Source organism: Garra rufa, chromosome 7, assembly GCF_049309525.1.
Source record: "Garra rufa chromosome 7, GarRuf1.0, whole genome shotgun sequence".
Classification (NCBI taxonomy): Eukaryota; Metazoa; Chordata; class Actinopteri; order Cypriniformes; family Cyprinidae; genus Garra; species Garra rufa.
In genome coordinates this window covers 14,270,842-14,291,999 of record NC_133367.1, presented here as the reverse complement: position 1 = coordinate 14,291,999, position 21,158 = coordinate 14,270,842, and the positions used below count along the sequence as shown (strand labels likewise).

General features: G+C 42.5%; 1 protein-coding gene across 1 annotated transcript; it reads left to right on the top strand.

The window, feature by feature from the left end:
- Window positions 1–15,815: 15,815 nt before the first annotated feature.
- LOC141337949 (taste receptor type 1 member 1-like) lies at window positions 15,816–20,914 on the top strand. The gene is made up of 6 exons (XM_073843523.1): window positions 15,816–16,118; window positions 16,223–16,975; window positions 17,224–17,436; window positions 19,300–19,420; window positions 19,869–19,960; window positions 20,819–20,914. The coding sequence occupies exons 1-6, from the start codon at window positions 15,849–15,851 to the stop codon at window positions 20,912–20,914; spliced, it is 1,545 nt and encodes a 514-aa protein (XP_073699624.1). The 5' UTR covers window positions 15,816–15,848.
- Window positions 20,915–21,158: the final 244 nt, after the last annotated feature.

Below are 21,158 nucleotides of genomic sequence, written 5' to 3'. Positions count from 1 at the left end.
TTAGCGCAATCTCAGGGTACAAAATTAACTTTAACAAATCGGAAGCATTACCGCTAGGTAATTTTGATACTAAATCATTAATTAATTTCCCCTTTAAATGGTCAACATCTGGATTTGTTTATCTTGGGATTAATGTGTCAACTGATTTAAATAATTTATGGAAACTTAATTATGCTCCAATTATTCATACTGTGAAAAGAGACTTAAACCGTTGGCAAGCTCTTCCTCTTTCACTGCTTGGTAGGATAAGTTTAATCAAGATGAATATCCTCCCTCGACTATTGTACCCACTTCAGATGTTACCCTTATGGTTAAGCAGGAAAGTCTCTGCTCAGCTGGAAAGTGCTTTTTCTAGATTCATATGGAATGGTAAAAAGCCTAGACAAAAGTTTAAATCTCTGCAGATGCCAGTGGAGTTGGGTGGATTAGCTATGCCAAACATTCTATATTATAATTGGGCTTGCCATGCTAGACTTATTTGGGAGTGGTTTAGGTCTTACTATGATCTGTGTCCTACTGTGGATTCCTGGGCCTGCACTCCGCTCTCTGTCTGGAGCCTGTTTGCTTGTCCCTATAAGTATGATGAGACTGTGAGAAAGAATCCAATACTCTATAGTTCTATTAAAGTTTGGCGACAGATCTCTAGGTTCTTTGGGAGAGGCAGAACTATATTCATGCTGAATCCAATATATTTGAATCAGGATTTTGTTCCTGGAATAGGTTCACCTCTCTTTAAAACATGGCACATAAAGGGGATTCGTGTGCTAGGAGACCTGTTTCAGGATGGCTCACTAATGTCTTATCAACAAGTACAACAAAAGCTTGATCTCCCAAATCAACATCACTTTGGATATCTGCAAATTCGGCACTATGTTATTTCAAAGCAAAAACAAGTGCCAGATCCATTAGCACTTAGCAGTTTGGAGAGTTTCCTTATCAACACAACTAATGCTGCTCATTTTATTTCTAGATTTTATTCTTTTTTATATTCTAATGTCTCTGGACTCTTGAACACTGTGTCTCGAAAGTGGGAGGAAGATCTATGTAATGTTTATATAGACGATGACTGGCAGGAGGCTCTGAAAAGTGTTAGATCCACTTTTACTTGTAACCGGCTTAGAGAGACTCAGTATAAGATTTTGCATAGGTTGCATATAACGCCAGTTTTAATGAATAAAATTGATCCCTCTATACCATCTCTTTGTATTAAGTGCCATACAGAACTAGGAACATACTTTCATTGTTTTTGGAGGTGCAAGTTCATTTCAAGATTCTGGAAATTTATTGCATACGAAATTAGCACTATTCTTAAGATAAAATTGAAACTGGATCCTGGTCTCTTTCTTTTGGGGCTCCCTTCTAAAAGGCAGGCAATGTCGTTGTCACTTAATGCAAAAGGTTATAGATTGCTAGATAAACTGCTACTTGTGGCAAGGAAATGCATCCTTATTAAATGGATGAAAAATACTCCCCCCTCTGTCACACAGTGGTATAAAGAGATTTTTGCAGTTTTGCCACACGAGAGGCTGGCAGCTGTACTTAGGGGTAATATACAGAGCTTTCAGAATGTATGGTCTCCTTTTATAGATCACTTGCCTCCAGATGTGAGAAAAATGGTTTTGTGTGTTAATTAGGGCTTTTGGGTTGTCAGATCCCTCCTCCTGGAGGTGGGCTCAATAATAAATAAAGAATGGTCTTGGTTCCTTTGTTTTAACATTTTTTTTGTTGTTGTTGTTGTTGTTCTAAATGACATGTCTTCATTATAGGGTTATATTACTGAACAAATCTAGGGTAATATATACAGGAAATATCTTTTGTTTGTGTGCTTTTACAAAGGGTGTGACTGTTTAATTTAGTGGCTAGTTAGTCACCAACATTTATACTTATAGATGGTATTATGTTTTTATTTTTTATTTTATCATCCTTTTACTCTTTAAATGTATATTTACTCATTTTGGATTTGCTTATTTATTTGATATTATTGTTTGTTTAAAATTCATGTCACAATGGCCTAAAGAATTGTTGTTAACTTATTGTATTTCTGGAAAGCACATTGTACATTCATCCTGCTAATATTGAATAAACATGTCAAAAAAAAAAAAAAGAGATATTGGGTCGGCTCGGGCTCTCCGCGACCACAGCCGCCCAACGCTTCCATGAATGGGAGTTTAAAACACGGTTGCCAGTCCGCACCCAGGCCGCTGATCTGATGCGGTTGGCCGAACACTGGCTATTAGAAGATTCACCCTCCCCAGCTCAAGTCGCCGAACGGGTAGTGGTCGACCGGCTGCTGAGAGCCTTGCCCCGCTTGATGAGGCAGGCCGCCGGCATGCGGGGGCTCAAAACCATCGCAGAGGTGATCGAGGCCGTAGAGCTGGCGGACGCTACCTACCATCGGGAGGCCGGGGAGCGAGTGCAGCCTATTCCCCGGAGGGTGGTCCAGGAGCGACGGCCGCCGGAAGGCACCCCACGACCAGTACACAGGCCGACCAGCCCCCGCGACGAGCCCATGCCCACGGACCCACCGTCAAGGCTTGGATGGCAGGCTGTGTGGTCCACCAAAAACCTTCCCCAGGAGCACCGACGGCCACCGTGAGGGTCTGAGGACGTCACTTCCGGGCTATGCTGGATTCAGGAAGTGCAGTTTCCCTCGTGCGGCCCGACACCCTCGGGCCCCGGCCAGCCTCAAAAGCCGTGATGCCAATTACCTGCGTCCATGGAGATACACGTGAGGTGCCGACTAACCTTCTCACCTTCCACAAGGGTGGACAGACGTGGACCTTGGAGGTCGGTGTTCTAAAGGACCTGCCGGTCCCTCTATTGCTGGGTCAAGACTGGCCGGGGCTAGACGCCGCCTTGGCCGCGACCGCACAGCCTGCCCACGCCCGCCGCAAGCCGCGGCCTCAGCCGTCGCAGGGGTCTGGATACCGCTCCTGCCTGATGACATCTGACAGTGGGAGAGAGGGTGAGTCTGCCGCCCAACGCACTAACCTCTACCATGATGTGTTCCAACAGGTCACCGGAGGAGGCGATTTCGGAAGGGCCCAAAAGGAGGACGATCGCCTTAAACACTGCTGGCGCCAGGTCCGCATCCTGGAGGGCCAGGAGGTTCTGCCAGCCCCTCACCCTCTCCCACACTTCGTTGTGCAGAACGGCCTGTTGTACTGCGTCGCGGAGCGACGGGGGGAGGTTAAACGCCTGCTGGTGGTACCAAAGGGGAAAACAGAGATGGTCCTTGAGCTCGCCCACGCTCACCTCATGGCGGGTCACCTGGGCGCCCAGAATACCATCCAACGGATTCACGACCGGTTCCACTGGCCTGGACTGGAAGCCCAGGTGAAGAGTTTCTGCCAGGCCTGTCCCGAGTGTCAACGCACGTCACCTCGGAAGCCTCCCCCCAGCCCGCTGATTCCCCTACCTATTATCAGGGTGCCTTTCGAGCGGATCGGGATGGACATCGTGGGGCCGTTGCCGAGGTCTGGCCGGGGGCACGAACATATCCTAGTCATCGTCGACTATGCCACCCGGTACCCCGAAGCAGTCCCCCTTCGCCAAGCCACCGCCAAAGCCATCGCCCGTGAGCTTTTCCTGCTCTCCAGCCGGGTGGGCATCCCGTCGGAGATCCTGACCGACCAGGGAACCCCGTTTATGTCCCGGCTAATGGCTGACCTGTGCCGGCTGCTGAAGGTAAAACAAATCAAAACATCAGTCTACCATCCTCAGACCGACGGGCTCGTCGAGAGGTTTAACCAGACCCTAAAGCAAATGCTACGGAGGGTGGCGGCTGAAGATAAGAAGGATTGGGACCTGCTCTTACCTTATATTCTCTTCGGCATCCGGGAGGTCCCCCAAGCCTCCACCGGGTTCACCCCTTTTGGCCGCCAACCCCGTGGGCTTCTCGACGTAGCCCGAGAGGCCTGGGAGCAGCAGCCGGCCGTCTACCGTACCGTCGTCGAGCACGTACAGGACATGAGGAACAAAATCGACAGAGTCATGCCGTTAGTCCGGGAACATCTGGTGAGATCCCAACAAGCCCAGCAACGCCACTATAACCGGAAGGCCCAGCCGCGGGAGTTCCAGCCTGGAGACAGGGTGATGGTCTTGGTCCCGAATGCAGCCTGCAAGTTCCTCGCACAGTGGCAAGGACCGTACACTGTAGAAGAAAGGGTAGGCCCCGTAAACTACCGTGTGCGACAACCGGGTCGAAGACAACCTCTACAGCTGTACCACATCAACCTGTTGAAAAAGTGGATTGGAGACCGGGACCAAGCCGTCGCCCTGGCCGTCACAGAACCCGCGGCTGTCGACATCAACGCCAACTTGTCCGCCGCCCAGAAGGCCGAGCTGCGGCACCTGGTCGGTCAGTTCCTGGACGTCTTCTCCGACACCCCCGGCCAGACTAACGTACTATCCCACGAAATCCGCACTCCTCCCGGCGTCATTGTCCGGCAACGGCCCTATCGAGTCCCCGAGGCCCGCCGGCAAGCTATAGAGGAGGAAATCCAGAAGATGCTCAAGCTGGGGGTAATCGAGCCATCCCGGAGCCCTTGGTCCAGCCCGATAGTCCTGGTCCCAAAGCCGGATGGCACCCTTAGGTTCTGCAATGACTAGCGGCGCCTTAACGAAGTTTCCGACTTCGACAGTTACCCCATGCCCCGGATGGATGAGCTCCTGGAGCGCCTGGGAAGGGCCCGGTACATCACGACCCTCGACCTCACAAAAGGGTATTGGCAAGTTCCACTCTCTGCTGACGCCAGGCCAAAAATCGTCTTCTCCACTCCGTCAGGCCACTGGCAGTACCGGACCCTTCCCTTCGGCCTGCATGGCGCTCCAGCAAAGTTCCAGCGCCTAATGGATGTGATACTCCGGCCCCATCAGTCCTACGCGGCCGCGTACTTAGATGATGTGGTGATCCACTCGGAGGCATGGGAGGACCACCTCGAACGGCTGAAAAGGGTGCTATCCAAGCTTCGTCGGGCTGGACTGACAGCCAACCCCCGCAAATGCCACCTTGCCCTGAATGAAGCGAAGTACCTGGGTTTCACCATAGGAAGAGGTCTCATCAAGCCCCAAGAAAGTAAAGTGAAGGCGATCTTGGAAGCCCCGAAGCCACAGAACAAAACCCAGGTACGAGCCTTCCTGGGGTTGGCTGGCTATTACCGTTGTTTTATCCCCAGCTTCTCCTCTATAGCGGCCCCCCTGACGGACCTGACCAGGAAGGGGCAACCCGAGCGAGTTCACTGGACCCAGGAAGCGGAGCAGGCCTTCCAAAGGATCAAACAGGCCCTGACGACAGAACCAGTCCTGCGGGTCCCAGACTTCAGTTGCCCCTTCCTGCTCCAAACGGATGCTTCAGACACGGGATTGGGGGCCGTGCTCTCCCAAGTCCAGGAGGGAGAGGAGCATCCGGTAGTCTACATCAGCCGCAAGCTGACCCAGGCCGAGAGGAACTATGCTGCCGTGGAAAAAGAAGCACTCGCCATCAAGTGGGCAGTCCTGGAGCTAAGGTATTACCTTTTAGGCTGTAAATTCACTCTTTTTACAGACCATGCTCCTCTACAATGGATGGCCCGGGCCAAGGACACAAACTCCCGGGTCACGAGATGGTTCCTGTCGCTCCAGGACTTCCACTTCGATGTGCGCCACCGGGCCGGTTCCAGCAACACCAATGCCGACGGTCTCTCTCGGTCCTGGGCAGCTTATTCAGGTCTGTCAGGGGTCACTCCCCACCCACCCCCTGTCTCCCCTTTCTGTTTCCACCTCCAGGACCAGGACGTCGCTTGGGGGGGGGGAGTGTGGCGGGCGTCCCGAGGATCTATCAGCGTCGCCCTGGCAACACACGAGCACCAGCTGGAACCACTCACCGCGAGCCAATCGGTCACGGCCCCACCGGCTTTATAAGCAGACTGCCAGAACCAGAGGACTGAGAATCATCTCCGATGCAGCGTGAGACTTACCTGATCTTTGTGTCATTCTTCCCGCAGACTCGCCGTGACTGCTTGGCTCCCCACTTCCGGGTTGCACGCACCGGGGTTACAGCACGTCTTTTGCACCAACCCCTTCACTGGCCACCGTCACTGGGAAACTCACCTATCAGGAGGAAATCACCGCACCCCACGAAGACGACGACATCACCTCACCGCTCACCTGCATTGTTCATTTCTGTTGCACCGCTTCAATAAATCCACCCTCCGGGGCTCACTCAACTCTTGTCTTGTTGTTGCTGTTCCCCGCCCGGCCACAATATATATATATACAGTTGCAATCAAAATTATTCAACCCCCTTGACCAGCAAGACATTTTGCTACAGAGAACATTTTGTGAAACAAATTAAACAAAGGCATCAGTATACTATCAAAGAAACACATTTGAGTAATTCTGAGAATGTAAGTTGATGATTAATAATAATAAAAAAAAAGTCAATTTGGCTCTAAACGTTCATGTTCAAAATTATTCCTCTCCTGAAAAAGCTTTCAGATCACTGATAATCTTTGGTTTTTACTTTGCCACTGCTTGCCTCAAATTCAACCATGTATTTTCAATGAGAATTACATCTGGAAACTGAACAGGCCACTTAAAAACATTCTATGGCTGATCCCTGAACCAAGCATAAGTAGATTTGAATGTATACTTTGGGATGATTGTCCTGCAGGAAAGTCCTTTGATTATTAGCTTCAGACATTACACAGAAGGCATCACAATGTTTGCCAAAATGGTGTGATACTTTAATAAATCCATGATATCCTTTGTGTGGTCATGTTTTCCACTTCCTGCTACAGTAAAACAACCCCATAACAGGACTGGCCCACCTCCATGTTTGATGATGGAGATGGTGTTCTTCTGCTTATAAGCTTTGTCTTTTTTGCACCAGACATACCTCTGACCCATACATCCAAAAAAGTTCCAGTTTGGTCACATCAATCCATAAAACATTCTTCCAGAACTCCACAGGTCTAACTAAATGAATTTTAGCATGTTCAAGTCAGCTTTTTGTTCTTCTTGGTCAAGAATGGTATTCAGCAAGATTCCTCAACATGAAGACCATACTTGTCTAGTGTCCTTTTTATACACAGCATTGAAATATTTTGCCTCCTTTCGTCTGGTCATCTTGCAAGTCTTTGGCTGTACATTGCAAGTTTTTCTCAGTTGATCTTATCAAACATTTTATGATATTGTGCTTTTTTGTTCAACACCCTCAAAGGTTTTCTGGTTGAACACACTTTAATCTAAGGAATACGACTGCCAGCTGTGTCTCTAGGAACTTGTAATGTCTTAGAAATATTCATGTAGTTTTAAGATAAACTATTTCTTCTCTATTGATTTTGTGTGAGCTCTCTGTTGACTTTACCATATTTGCTACTCACCTTCAGCACATGAATGGGCTAAGAGTATACTATGTGTAACACCCCAAGCTAATTCCATTTTTAATACGTTTGTAAAGGCTTAATTATGTTTTAAGACAATTTTGTTCCTGACCATAAAAATAACTGTCTTAAAACAGCAATGTTGAATAGGGGTTGAATAATTCTGACATAGCTGTGTTATTAAAAAATCCTATAACTCAAAAACATTACATTATATATTGACATTATCACTTTTAATATGCCAGAAAACTGTTGTAGATGCAATTTAGTCCTGAATCTTCAGAAAGAGTAAAAATCATTTGGAAAGTACTGCAGACTCTGGGGGGTTAAATAATTTTGATTGCAACTGTATATATAGGCTATATAGGCTATATAATGTGTGTGTAGCTGTGGTCATCATTCGGGTGTGAATCGTCATAATTATTTTCTACAATTTCTTGCAAAATACTTTTCTTTTCCCACGTGAGTCAGTCCACGTCAGTCGTGTTCTTTAACCAATCAGATGTGACCTCGCCATTTCAACCAATCATAACCCGCCAGGAGCGCAGCCTAAATCTTGTTTACATGAAATAAACCTGCTCCCGAGCAGGTTTAAGCTTGCGCACCTGTTGCTATGACAGCAAGTCCAGGATGAGCTTCGAAGAACCAAACAATCCAAGATCATGCCAAATCGTCAACAATTAAATCCAGCTAACTGAGTTAGTGACGTACGAAGAACGAGCCCCAGGTCCAGAAGCAGCAAAACAGCCCCAGACCATCACACTACCACCACCATATTTTACTGTTAGTATGATGTTCTTTTTCTGAAATGCTGTGTTACTTTTACGCCAGATGTAATGGGACACAAACCTTCCAAAATTTTAAACTTTTGTCTTGTCAGTCCACAGAGTATTTTCCCAAAATTGTTGGGGATCATCAAGATGTTTTCTGGTAAAACTGAGAAGGGCCTTTATGTTCTTTTTGCTCAGCAGCGGTTTTCGTCTTGGAACTCTGCCATGCAGGCCATTTTTGCCCAGTCTCTTTCTTATGGTGGAGTCATTAACACTGACCTTAACTGAGGCAAGAGAGGCCTGCAGTTCTTTAGATGTTGTTGTGGGGTCTTTCGTGACCTCTTGGATGAGTCGTTGCTGCGCTCTTGGGGGTAATTTTGGTCGGCCGGCCACTCCTGGGAAGGTTCACCACTGTTCCATGTTTTCGCCATTTGTGGATAATGGCTCTCACTGTGGTTTGCTGGAGTCCCTTTTTCACACAAGGCCATGTTTTTCCCCTTCAAACCCTTCATTTAAAAACTGCATTTTGTGTTTACTTGTGTTATCTTTGATTAATATTTAAATTTGTTTGATGATCTGAAACATTAAAGGTGCCATAGAATGGAAAACTGAATTTACCTTGGCATAATTAAATAATAAAAGTTCAGTACATGGACATGACATACCATGAGTCTCAAACACCATCGTTTCCTCCTTCTTATATAAATCTAGTATTTGCAAAAGACCACCGAAAAATAGGTCAATTCCAATATAACAGGTCTGTTACGCAACTTCCCCGGGATTGTTAATAGTTACGCCTCCAACATTTGCATCGCCCAATCATCAGTAATGTCAGCACCTCAGTTAAACAAGGCAAGCCACAGAAGGGACACGGTTAGCTTAATGCTAGCGCTAGCCTGTTACATTGCAATACGTAGGATTTCACTTACCACATAAACAGAGAGATGACTGCGCTGATGATGGTGAATGATGGAGAAATAACTGCCTGATGATGGCGAATGATTTACAGATCTGGAGAATCACTGACAAGCAGCTCAACTTGATTGGTAAGTACTTGTGTCTCTGCATTGTAACTTTACACAGAGCACATTCATCACAGTAATCAGACTAATATATCCGCAATTCAAAACGGCAGATTCAACAAACTGCATATTAAAAGCGACTAGAGCTCCTAATTAAATATATATTTTTATCCATGTGCGAGCTATTGAGCTCTGTGAAACAGCCAATCAGAGCAGAGCTCATTAATATTCATGAAGTTTCCAAATAACAGAGCATTTCATTTTAGGGGCAAATCCTAGGGTTGTAAATGGACCTGTAAAACCATTTCTGGAGATTTTTTGCCCTTTCCTATGCCATATACCTTCTATGTAGATATCAGAGAACAATTTAAAAATATTCTCTCAATGCATTCTATGGCACCTTTAAAGTGTGACAAACATGCAAAAAATATATAATAATAATCAGGAAGGGGGCCAACACTTTTTCACACCAGTGTATTAATATTGTGATGATATGGGGTAATATGTTTGATCTTGAAAGATATTTAAATTATGTAGCTTAATAAACAGTAATGGCAAGGTACAGGCAAGGACAATTTGTTTTATTGTAATCCTTTGAACCAGAAAAAAGACAACACTCATGCTACCGTATATACTGATAGTATGGTACCCACACTCTATGGCATTGTCATGGTAGACTTCACTCTGGTCACATGCTCTAGTCACAGTATCTGTCTAGTATCCACCACCTTTAGCAACAAAAGTAGAGGTGCACATTGAGCTTGGCAGTTGCCCACTGAAAATTTACATGTGCCATCAGGCCGACACGATTGGGATTATCATAGAAGGACAGCCCGTGGTCAGAGGTGTTCCAAACCTGTTGAAAGCATGCTGCCTTCTGTTTGGACTTACCTATGCCCTCGACCTCAAGTATCCCTCGAAACTAGTGTATACTTTTGAGATATATCAGAGACTCTGTGGGATTGGACCCCATGCATCCTAATGCCGAGTTCAGACTGCATGATTTTAGCCCCGATTTTGACTCGCCGACATGTTTTGAGAAATCGCTGACAAATGCCCGAAATCACAGGCAAATCGGTGCTCGTTCACGTGAGTGACAATCACACAGTGTGAACTATCAAAGACGCGATCTGAGAGAATCGCCGACATGTCACTGACACCCGTGAGATATTTGGCATGCTAAATATCTGGACCTGTCGGCGATTCAAAATCATGCCATGTGAAAGGTGATCTGACTGAAAATCACATCGGCGATTACCTACAGCCAATGAGACAGCAACACCCAGGCCAACGGGAAGTTGGGGGAGGATTTACGAAGGTATAGACCACAATATCAACAAGCATAGCTTCAGCTTCTTTTCTTTTCGCTGAAAATGAGTGCACATGCAATTTGTATGACAAGCTTCTTGCAGGCTACCATTTTTTTTATAATAATACCAGTGTCACGTGAGAACTTGCATGCCTGACCTTGCGTTGTTTCCATGTCACTTCTCGCGTGTGTTTTGTTGTGAGACGTAGTTTGCGGACCGGGACAAAGTTGTCGGCAATTCTTCCTATTGTAAAGTCATGCAGTGTGAAACCCCCTGTCGCCGATCCATCGTGCAGTGTGAACACAGCAGCTACGGAATGCTACCCCAGATAGTCATGCAGTGTGAAAACATCTGTGACCCGATTGCTTTGAAAATCGTGCAGTCTGAACTGTCATCCAAGTATGCAAATCTCTTCACTAATGGTGCGTTCACACCGCACACTTTGTCTGCGTCAGGCAACGCTCCCAACGCATCTAGTTTGACGGATGTATGTTGAAGCTCGCAACGCTTGCTTTTTGGTGCGTTCACACCGCACACGTCAGGCAACGCATCTAGTTTGCACACTTCCCCTGAATAAACAATGGCAAACTAGTAGGGAGTGGACATTTTGAAATCTTCTCATGACCATGTTTCGCTAGCTAACAAAATGGGAAATAATTACGTTGAGAAAAGATTTGATAACTTAGCCGACATCCCGATCTCTTCAGCGATCTTCATCCAAGCAAGTTCCTTTACATTCCTGTCTTTATACAACAACGAGGACGGATCATACAATTCTCTGCGATTGCAGACGGCTACAATGAGCAATATATATATGTAATATAATTAAATTGAAAATAATTTTTTCTCTGCTCCCACTTCATTCAAGATATGTGTGGACAAGTCCGTCAAAAGTTCAACTAGCTGAACTTCTGCGTTGCTTGCGTTGACGCTTGAAACGCAGGTAACGCTTGAAAAGTTGACGGATCCAACGGACACAACGCAACGCAGAGCCTCTGACGGACCTCTGACGGACTCAACCATTGACTTTACATGTAATCTTGCCGCAACTGACGCATGCCGGTTGGGGCGGTGTGAACGCAGCATAAGTTGTCTTAGATGATTTCTCAATGGCATCTGGCATTGTGTGCCATCATTTGAAATAATGCAATCACTTTGGTAGGTGAGTTTACCAAATACCAATTTAAACATATTTTAACATAATCAGATAATTTGATAATCTTCAGGGTGATACAAATATTTGTCTTTTTACAAGTATTTTTATTTCAAATAATAAGTCTTACAGATTTTTTTTTTTTTTTTTTTTTGACCTTAAGACTCATTTGACAGGTACAAGTTGCTCAGGTCATTTCCATGGTTATTTTCCTTTTGTGTTCAAAATATGAATACTGTAATCATTTACAGTATTCAGATTGCAGTTCCAGTGTAATACAATGTGATTTAATGGCTCACATTTACCTTTATCTATCTTTATCTTAAACTCTTAAACTCAACTTAGGTGGGGTTACCTAAACCTGTTGGTGAGATCTTCTATAGTAAGTGGGAGGGGATTAGGTCTAAGGAACAGGTTGTATGTATGGCTGGCATAGAGAAATTTGGAGACCTCATTCGTCCATAAGGAAGAGAATAGTGCAATCTGTATGCTTGGGGTTTGGCTGTAGGTATGAGAACAGTGGTTTAGAACTACAGAGTCATCATATTCCCTAGTATTCCCATACACTCAATTAAATTAGTAAGAATTCCGTCATACTCCTTCACACTCCATTCCAGTGCATACTCATTTTCTGAGCCTTCTGAGGTACCATCTGTGAACTCATGTGTCTGGGAGAGCGAGAGGTTTTGGGACAACCTATCAGCCCAGGCAAAAGATGAGGCTGTCCACAAGGGACATCTGACTGTACTGCATTTGCATAAGCTCAGTACATTGGTAAGTACATTGGTCCCTTTCAGGTCACAAGACAAATCAGCCCGGGCACTTATGAGTTACAGATTCCGGCACACTAAACACACTTGTGTCAGACAAAGCGGCTTATTAGGGATGCTTAGAGGAACCCTAGCAACCTAAAGAGATGCAAAAATAGGGCTGAAGCAGTTTATGAAAGAGGATTTTTTAAACCTAACAACCTGACATAGCTGTAGAGAGAGGTTCCAGATAGAAAAAAACAGAAATGTTAGGGAGGCCAAAGAAGGCCTAGCAACCAAATACAACTGACCTTAGTGCAGCTTAATCAGAGGGCTCAACAAAAGCATAAAAACTAAAAAAGGCATACGTAAACAGAAATCAAAAGCAGTCAGCAGTACAACTCAGTCACCTACTAACAAGCCAAGAATATTGGCTTTTTAGCGGGCAGCTCTATCTACATATAGAGACAACCAAAAGCATCATAGGCCAGTTTTTATTGCAGGGTCTGAATTGTATGTGCATGGAAGCTCCCACCTCCTCAGGCTCATCTAGGGGAAATTAGAAGAAAAGTAGAAAGATAATGGCAAATGTTTGCCATAAGGGAAGGAGATTAGATGTTACTTACTCTCATTGCCCCATGAGCTCTCTAAGCATCTCACCTGAATGACCTCCCTGAGATCTTTCTTCCTTTTCTTTGCTTCTTGCCTCTCTATGACCTACTTGGAAGAGGAGGGGTATGAGAGGCAACACTAGCCTTTTTGCAATGTTTCTGGTTCCTAGACTCAGATGTGCCAGGACCACTTTGTCATTCAGGCACAAACCCAGACTTCCATGGTATAAAGATCGTAAAGACTGCTGATCGAGCCTTTGACTCCTTAACTTTTCAACAACCATCTTAAAGGAAGTCCCAAAAAGACTCTTTTACCCCAATGTTAGCCATGTATACCCACAAATGCCTCTCCCTAAACACCATCACTATCACAATCATTTGATTAGAACCCCAGGAGGCACGATTTGTGGTGTGGCACAATTTGGATCCCACGTTGGGGAAAGACCCTTACCTAGGTCCAGCTCCTTCAGCAGGTCACACTGCTAGGCCTAAACCACTACCATAGTAGAGCAGCCACAGCCTGCTGCCATGTATAACCTGCTATTCAAATGAGATGTTGATTTTTTTTTTTCCTATTCCAAGGAAGAGAAGGTTCACTGGGCCCGGGTGGTTATGCCCAGAACCGAAGCGCTCATCTGTGTGTACCAAAATAATGAGGATGTGGATTTGTACACTTCCTAAACATCTTTCTACTGCTAGCCATAATGGGAACTAAATATTCTTACTGCTTTACACATGCTAATATAGACAAAACAGTCCCTCAAAAAATCTTTTTATGCTATGCTTCACTGGTAGTGACGTCATACACTGAGAGCGTTCCTTATAGTTACCACTAGAGAACGCAGAGTGAATTCACTCGAAAGAGGACTGAGTAATAAAAATGTATTCCCCTCCCCCATACAGTCTTATGAAATAGTGGAACCAAAGATGCTTAAATTCAGCCAAAGGAGCTTAAATTCTGCCTCAGTTTTTTTTCAGGGTTTTTTCTATTAGAGCTTTATTGCCAAGTGTGTTCACACACACAAGGAATTTGTCTTGGTGTTAGGAGCTTCCAGTACAGAAAGTACAAACATAGTGCAGACATACATTAAGTTAAGGTAATAAAAAACACTAATATTAAAAAGAATATACAATAAATTATAAATAACAGTAGTAATAAAAATGTACAGAAATGTTCTCCATGGACAAAACTATGAATGTTCAAATGTGCTATATACAGAAGAAGGATGTTGAGTTGTTAACATATGACCAGTACTGAGGTGTGTTAAGTGTGGTTCAGGTGGGATATGGCTTTGGGGGAAAACTGTTCTTGTGTTTGGCCATTTTGGTTCACAGCGCTCTGTAGCGTTGACCAGAAGGCAAAAGAGAGAGTAGGCTGGGTGTGAGGGATTAACATGTAAAAACCTGTAGGAACTTTTTTGCAAGACACTAAATGCATACCAATGCATACATCTCACTGGAGTTTCCAACAGAAATTAATGCTAGAGGGGGTAAAACAGTGAGCACTTGCAATTGTTTTTACACACAGTTATGATTACAGCTCCATTTGTTTTGCTTTCCAGTGTTGACCCCTGCCAGATTACTACCCCCATAGTTATGGTAGGTTTAGGGTTAGTTGTGAGGGCGGGGTTAGGATTAGGCAATCATATAAGGATTTCAATGAGAGTGGGTAATTATATGGCAGGGGGTCAAAATGGACAACACCAGACATAACAAACTTGCATGGTAGCTTAGCTAGCATGGAAATGGACTTTCAGAATCCTGGAGTAAGAATCTCTTGAAAAACGTGACAAGAGTTGAAAAAACTAGCTAAAACGGCATGCTTGCAATTGCATTTTTATGTCACATTCACTTTTGTTTATACTTTCGGGTAGGTTTAGTGCAGATGTTCCATTATTTCAAAAACGTCATGGAGCATTAGAGTTATAGGGTTATAGTTATATAGAGTTTTAGTGCCACTCAATTGATATTTCAAGCTAGAACTGGGGTGACACATACAAAACTAACATCACATAAAACGTACCATATGTACGTTCATCTGTTCTGGGGAAAAAGCCACTCACATTTCTGTCGGAATCTATAGTGCTATGTACTTATTGGTATGTATTTCATGTCTTGTGAAAAAGATCCCACAGGTACGTTTTCATCTTGAGATCAGGTTGGTGAAATATTATGTACCTTATTTAGAAATAGCAGAGTAATTTTTCTTTCTTTATCATTTTTTCACCATTTCTGTAAAGCCTGAGAGTTCAGAAGGTTCACAAGAGTTTGATTTGAAAATTGTATTTATTTGTTTTTTTTTTTTTTTTTTTTTTGTATGAGGAGGTGTTTCTGGTGTAATGCTCCATTTAATAACTGACTGACATATGCTTTGTGAGTTTAAATATGAAAATATGTATCCGTGAATATAGTGGTTAAGCAAATTGAAATGTGTTTTAAGAAAATTAAGTTTACAATATAAGCCTGACTGCTCTTAAATGGCTAGCCACTACACATCCCTGATTCAGGACCAGTGGCCCGTCATAAAACATGCTTCTGAGTAACATTTACACTTTCCTTATAGGCTTTACTAATTGTTTATTTTTCAAAGTTTCTTGGTCAACATCTGACTTCAGCTTAGAAGGAGATTACTTATTGGGTGGACTTTTCACTTTACATGAAGTTGAACATGAAACAACCCTCTTTTCCGCAGAGACCACTGAATGTTTCAGGTAAGCAAGGACATTTTACCAGTATACGGTTATCAGTAATGTGAAACATAGCTGCATTTGTTCAAAGTCATATTTCTAAATTGAATATTCATTTACATGATATTATAACTTCCTCACTGTTGTTTTCAAGGCACCTTTCCTCCAAATCTGGCTATAAGATGTTGCAAGTAATGAGGTTTGCTGTTGAGGAGATTAATAATTCCACCACTCTTCTGCCTAATGTTTCTCTTGGCTATGAAATTTTTGACCATTGTTCTAATACAAAGAATTTAAATTCAATCTTAAAGTTCATCTCAAACAATGGCTCAATAAAACCTAAAGAAAAACTCAACAACTATCAGCCTAAAGTGATTGCTTTAACAGGGCCATATGGAAGCACAAGATCTATTACTGTCACATCACTGATCGCAATGCACCTTATACCATTGGTACATTTTTAAAATAAGTTTTCATAATAGAATATACACTTCCTACATTTTGTTCATATAAATATTTATATATTTATATAGTTTTCTTCTCTTTTCTTTTAAAGGTGAATTATGGAGCTTCTAGCTACGCATTAAGTAATAAACTTTATTATCCTTCTTATGTAAGAACAATTCCTAGCAGCAAAAACCTGGTAGAGATGATTATTCACATCATTCGGTGGTTTGGATGGAACTGGGTTGCCTTTCTTGGTAGTGAAGACGATTACAGTTCAGATGGACTAAAGCAGTTTAACAAGCATATACACAATACTGGCATTTGTTTGGCCTATGAAGAGGGTCTAAGTCTAAATGCAGACTACAGTCTAACACTTAAAAAGATTGATAAGCTCAGCATCAATGTCATTGTAGTCTTTGCTATGCCACAATATGCAAGCAAAATTATCAAAGCAGCCATAGCGAACAACATCCAAGACAAAGTATGGATTGCAAGCCAAACATGGGCGATAAATCAACAGATTCAAAGAGAGCCAGGAATCTGGAAAATTGGCACAATCATTGGCATCACAGAGAGCCTGTTGCCATTGCCAGGATTTAACGAATTCATCTATAAAGCCAGAGGAACAAATAATGCTGGCCATAATGATAGAGCTGAGAGTGATATTCAGGGAAAGAGTAAGACATGTAATCAAGTTTGTGATTACTGCTCATTGTTGACAGCAGAAGAGATTATAAATGAAGATCGCACATTCTCCTTTGCCATCTATGCTGCCATATATACTATAGCTCATGCCTTACATAAGGTTCTGCAGTGTGACATGAATGAATGTTCCAAAAACACAACAGCCAAGCCGTACATGGTAAGTGAATATGTCTGAATACATGACAAGTTGATTTTTTTAATCACATTATTGAAGTAACAATGTTTTAATTAATTAAATAAATAATGAATTAATGATTTTTTTAATGAAATTATATACATTATATTGCATTACTGTTTGTATTCATTTTGTAATTTATTTAGTAAAACAGAAGTGATATTACATTTATTAGTCTAATAATAATAATTTATAAATTAATTGTCTTTTTATTTGCACACAACTCACAGCTCCTAGAAGAGATAAAGAAGTTGGATTTTCCACTCAATGGCCGTCAGGTGAAATACGATGATAATTATGATCCAACCATCAGTTATGCAGTTGTGGTCTGGCGGACTAATATGAACCCTCCACAGATTGAGAGGGTGGGAACATATGCTACACATCCAGAAATTACTTTTACCATTGACAACTCTCTCATGCCCTGGCATAACAATGATTCTGTGAGTTATTTTTGTTGAACTTTTATCTAAATAGTTAGCTTTGCAGTTTTTTTATTAACTATCTACTTCAGGTTTATATACAACCCATGCAGCAGATATCAGTTTGATTCCACCTGAATGTGTCTGAAGCATGTGTAACTACATGCCAGTATTCATTGGTGATTACAGTCCATGGTCACAAGTGTGAGGGAGATGTGCAAGCAAGCCCTAATCATGGTAACAATATGCAGCATCTTATTCCCCTTCTTAGGTAACCAGGGTTGCATACACAATCCAAGACGTTTGAACCTCAACTCTGTATCAAATGCCTGCTTTATCAAACTGTGAATACACACAAACATAGCAGGCATAGCACTGACTCTATGGTTTACTCAGCCGGAGTCAGAAGCATATCAGTCTTATGGGTGCATCCCATGTTGAGTTATGTAACAGTCCCATGTTGGCCATATACAGTGAAATAGTTGTCCCTGAGCTTCTGTGTTCAGCCCTATATGGCACTTAGAGTCCTAAGGTGAAAATAACCAACATAGCCATAGCTATGTCAAGAATCTCTGACCAGTATTGTGGCTATGTCTAGTACACTGAAGGGAGCTTTTCCAACTACAAACTTCAGTACTACCACCCCACAGGGTGGGCAGCCATTTTTGGTTTGTGCCTTGCTCAAGGATACCTCAGTCGTGATATTGAGGGTAAAAGAGAGCGCTGTAGATGAACTCCCTGGTACTGAGACTCAAACCTGCAACCTTTGAATTATAAGTCTGACTCTCTAATTACATTGCCACTCCAGCAAGGGGGAGCATACATCCTTATTCTTACTTAGGAAAGGGAGCCAAACGAGAGCAGGACCTAATTCAGTTTGGCCAGTACCTTCATCATAAGAGAGCTCTAAGACCATCGCTTATCAATAGTGTCCCTGAGGTTGTGCCTCCTTTTCTTGGCTTTCTCCCTCCCTCTGTCCCTTACTTCTCACAGAGGGAGCACAAGTGGGCACATTTGCTATCTGGCCCTTGTGGTAGAAAAGTGTTGGTACATTTTGTTCTCGGAAACACAAATGGTAAACCTGCAAGAAAAATTTTACTCATTTAATTTTAATCTCTAGTTATCTCTTAGTGGGCCAGAGGTGTCGGTGGTCTTGGGTGGGTAGCCAGATTGGAGCAAACATATACAGCACCCTTGACTGCACCCCTGCAACTCAAAAACTCCCCCACAATTGCCTCAATGTAAGTCCCAAAAAGCCAGAGGCTTAGACTTAGATGGCAGCAGCAACATGTTCAAAATACGCCAGAGACTAGGCTTCCTGATCCAGAAGATTGCTGGAACTGGCAATCAGGGATTGAAAAAGAGCTACCTCTTTTGACCTGCAATCACTACAATCTATGTCTCTATGCTGCTTCAGCAGAAGCAGGACCAGAATTGTGGAGCACAGGTGCTTGTCACCATCCCTCGAGAAGAAGGCCATCCGAGTAGAGCTTCCTTAATGTGAGCTTTTCACAGTGCATTGATCTTGGTTAGCCTTAGGTGTTAAATTTACGAGGAAATGGAGACACACATTTTCTGAAACACTGGTGTTTCAGAAAGTGTTGCTTGAATTTTCCATTATCTTTACTAACACACAATACAAACGGCTCCTGAAGACAAAAAAGCTGATGATGTGTATTGCATTCATCCTTTTATACTCTTTTATACTCAGCTTGTGATGTAATGAACTGTCATTAGCGATGAATATTAGTGTGTTGTTACACGTGCTTCAGACACTGGTCATTGTGTTGATGTTTTTTGTGGTGTCAAATTCATAATGCAGCATTGAAGTCCCACTTTAAAAAGGGAATTAACTGTAATAATTCATTGTCCTATTCTTTAAAGGTTCCTTTCTCAAACTGCTCTGTTGAGTGTAGGCCTGGATATATAAGGCAACCTGAAGGTCTTCATAGCTGCTGTTTTTCGTGTAAAAAATGCGAACCTAACAGCTATGTGGATTTTTCTCGTAAGTACCTTAGTCTATCTAAAAGTTTAAATTTTCATCATTTATTTCCCCTCATGCGATTCCAAACCCACATGCATTTCTTTTGTCTGGAGAACACACAAGAAGATATTTTGAAGAGTAACCAGTTTCTATCCCCTTGACTTCCATTGTATTTTTTGTCATATTTTTATGATGGAAATCAGTGGAGACTATTTAGTTACCAACATTCTTTAAAATATCTTCTGTTCCTCCAAAGAGAGAAATTTATCCAGGTTTGGAACAACATGAATGTGAGTAATTGACAAATTTTCATTTTTGGTGTGGACTATCCTTTTAAGCTTTTTCAGTCAATGTTATATATGTTTTCCCATATGCAGTTACTTTTGCTTTTGGAAAAAATAATACAACTAAACATTCATATTATTTTACTGTTTTTAAGGGGACCCCTATACCTGTTTTCCATGTGCAGAGAGTGAATGGTCTGATGAGGGCAGCACAACATGTAAGACACGTACTGTTGTCTATCCTGAGTTCACAGAAATCCTCCCCATCGCTGTTATGGTTTCTGCTGCATGCCTAATAATTCTCCTTAGCGGTATATTTTGCATTTTTGCCTACAATTACGACACACCAGTGGTAAAGTCTGCTGGTGGCAGCATGTGTTTCCTCATGTTGGCCAGTTTAATTTTGTCTAGCATAAGTGTGTTCTTTTTCTTTGGAAAACCCACATTTGTATTTTGCCTCCTGAGAAATGCCATATTTGCATTTTTCTTCACTGTCTGTATTTCCTGTTTGACTGTCCGTTCTTTTCAAATTGTTTCTGTTTTTAAAATGGCTGCTCAGTTTCCTAAAATGCACAGCCTTTGGGTAAAACACAATGGCCAGTGGTTTTTCATTGCCATTTCTTCTTTCATTCATTTCATTTCGTGTGTGATATGGATGAGTTTCAATCCTGTCAAACTTGTTGCTGACTCGTGGACTTTTAAAGACCAACTTATGCTCATCTGTGAAATGGGAAACACTATAACCTTCACCATAGTCATGTTCATAAGTTGGTTTCTTGGTTTCCTGTGTTTATTGTTTTCTTATATGGGAAGAGATCTGCCCAAAAATTACAATGAGGCCAAACCAATAACTTTCAGTCTAATTTTGTACTATCTGACCTGGATTGCATATTTCACTGCATACCTTACAATCAAAAGCAAATACATCATCATTTTGAATGCAATGGCCCAGGTATCCAGTATAAATGGAATTCTCTTCAGTTATTTCATACCAAAATCTTACATTATAATATTTCAACCTCAAAAAAACACTGCAGCATACTTTCAATCATCTATTCAGAATTACACCCAAACCATTAGTAGGACTTAGACACAGGCATTAGTCTGACTTATAAACTTTGTGTTTAAATCCTAGGTTAGAGTCTACCGCAATTTAAGAAAGAAGAAGAAACACATAGGCAAAGTAGAGAATGGAGATCCGTTCTGGGGTTCAAGAGACTGTGATGTTTGAGATTTATACTTAAATGTAATTAAATGTAAACACTAGTGCTTCTTTAACTTGTAATAAAAACATCTTCATAACTTAAAACTCCATGACTGTCTTTACCTGAAAAAATAAACTAGAAAGCATTTAAAAATGAATACATTAAGGACTAATTTTCTTGTATTTTTAAAATAAGTATTTATTATATATATTTTAAAATAACTGGATACACACAGTTCACATCATTACCACCAAATTATACACACATTTC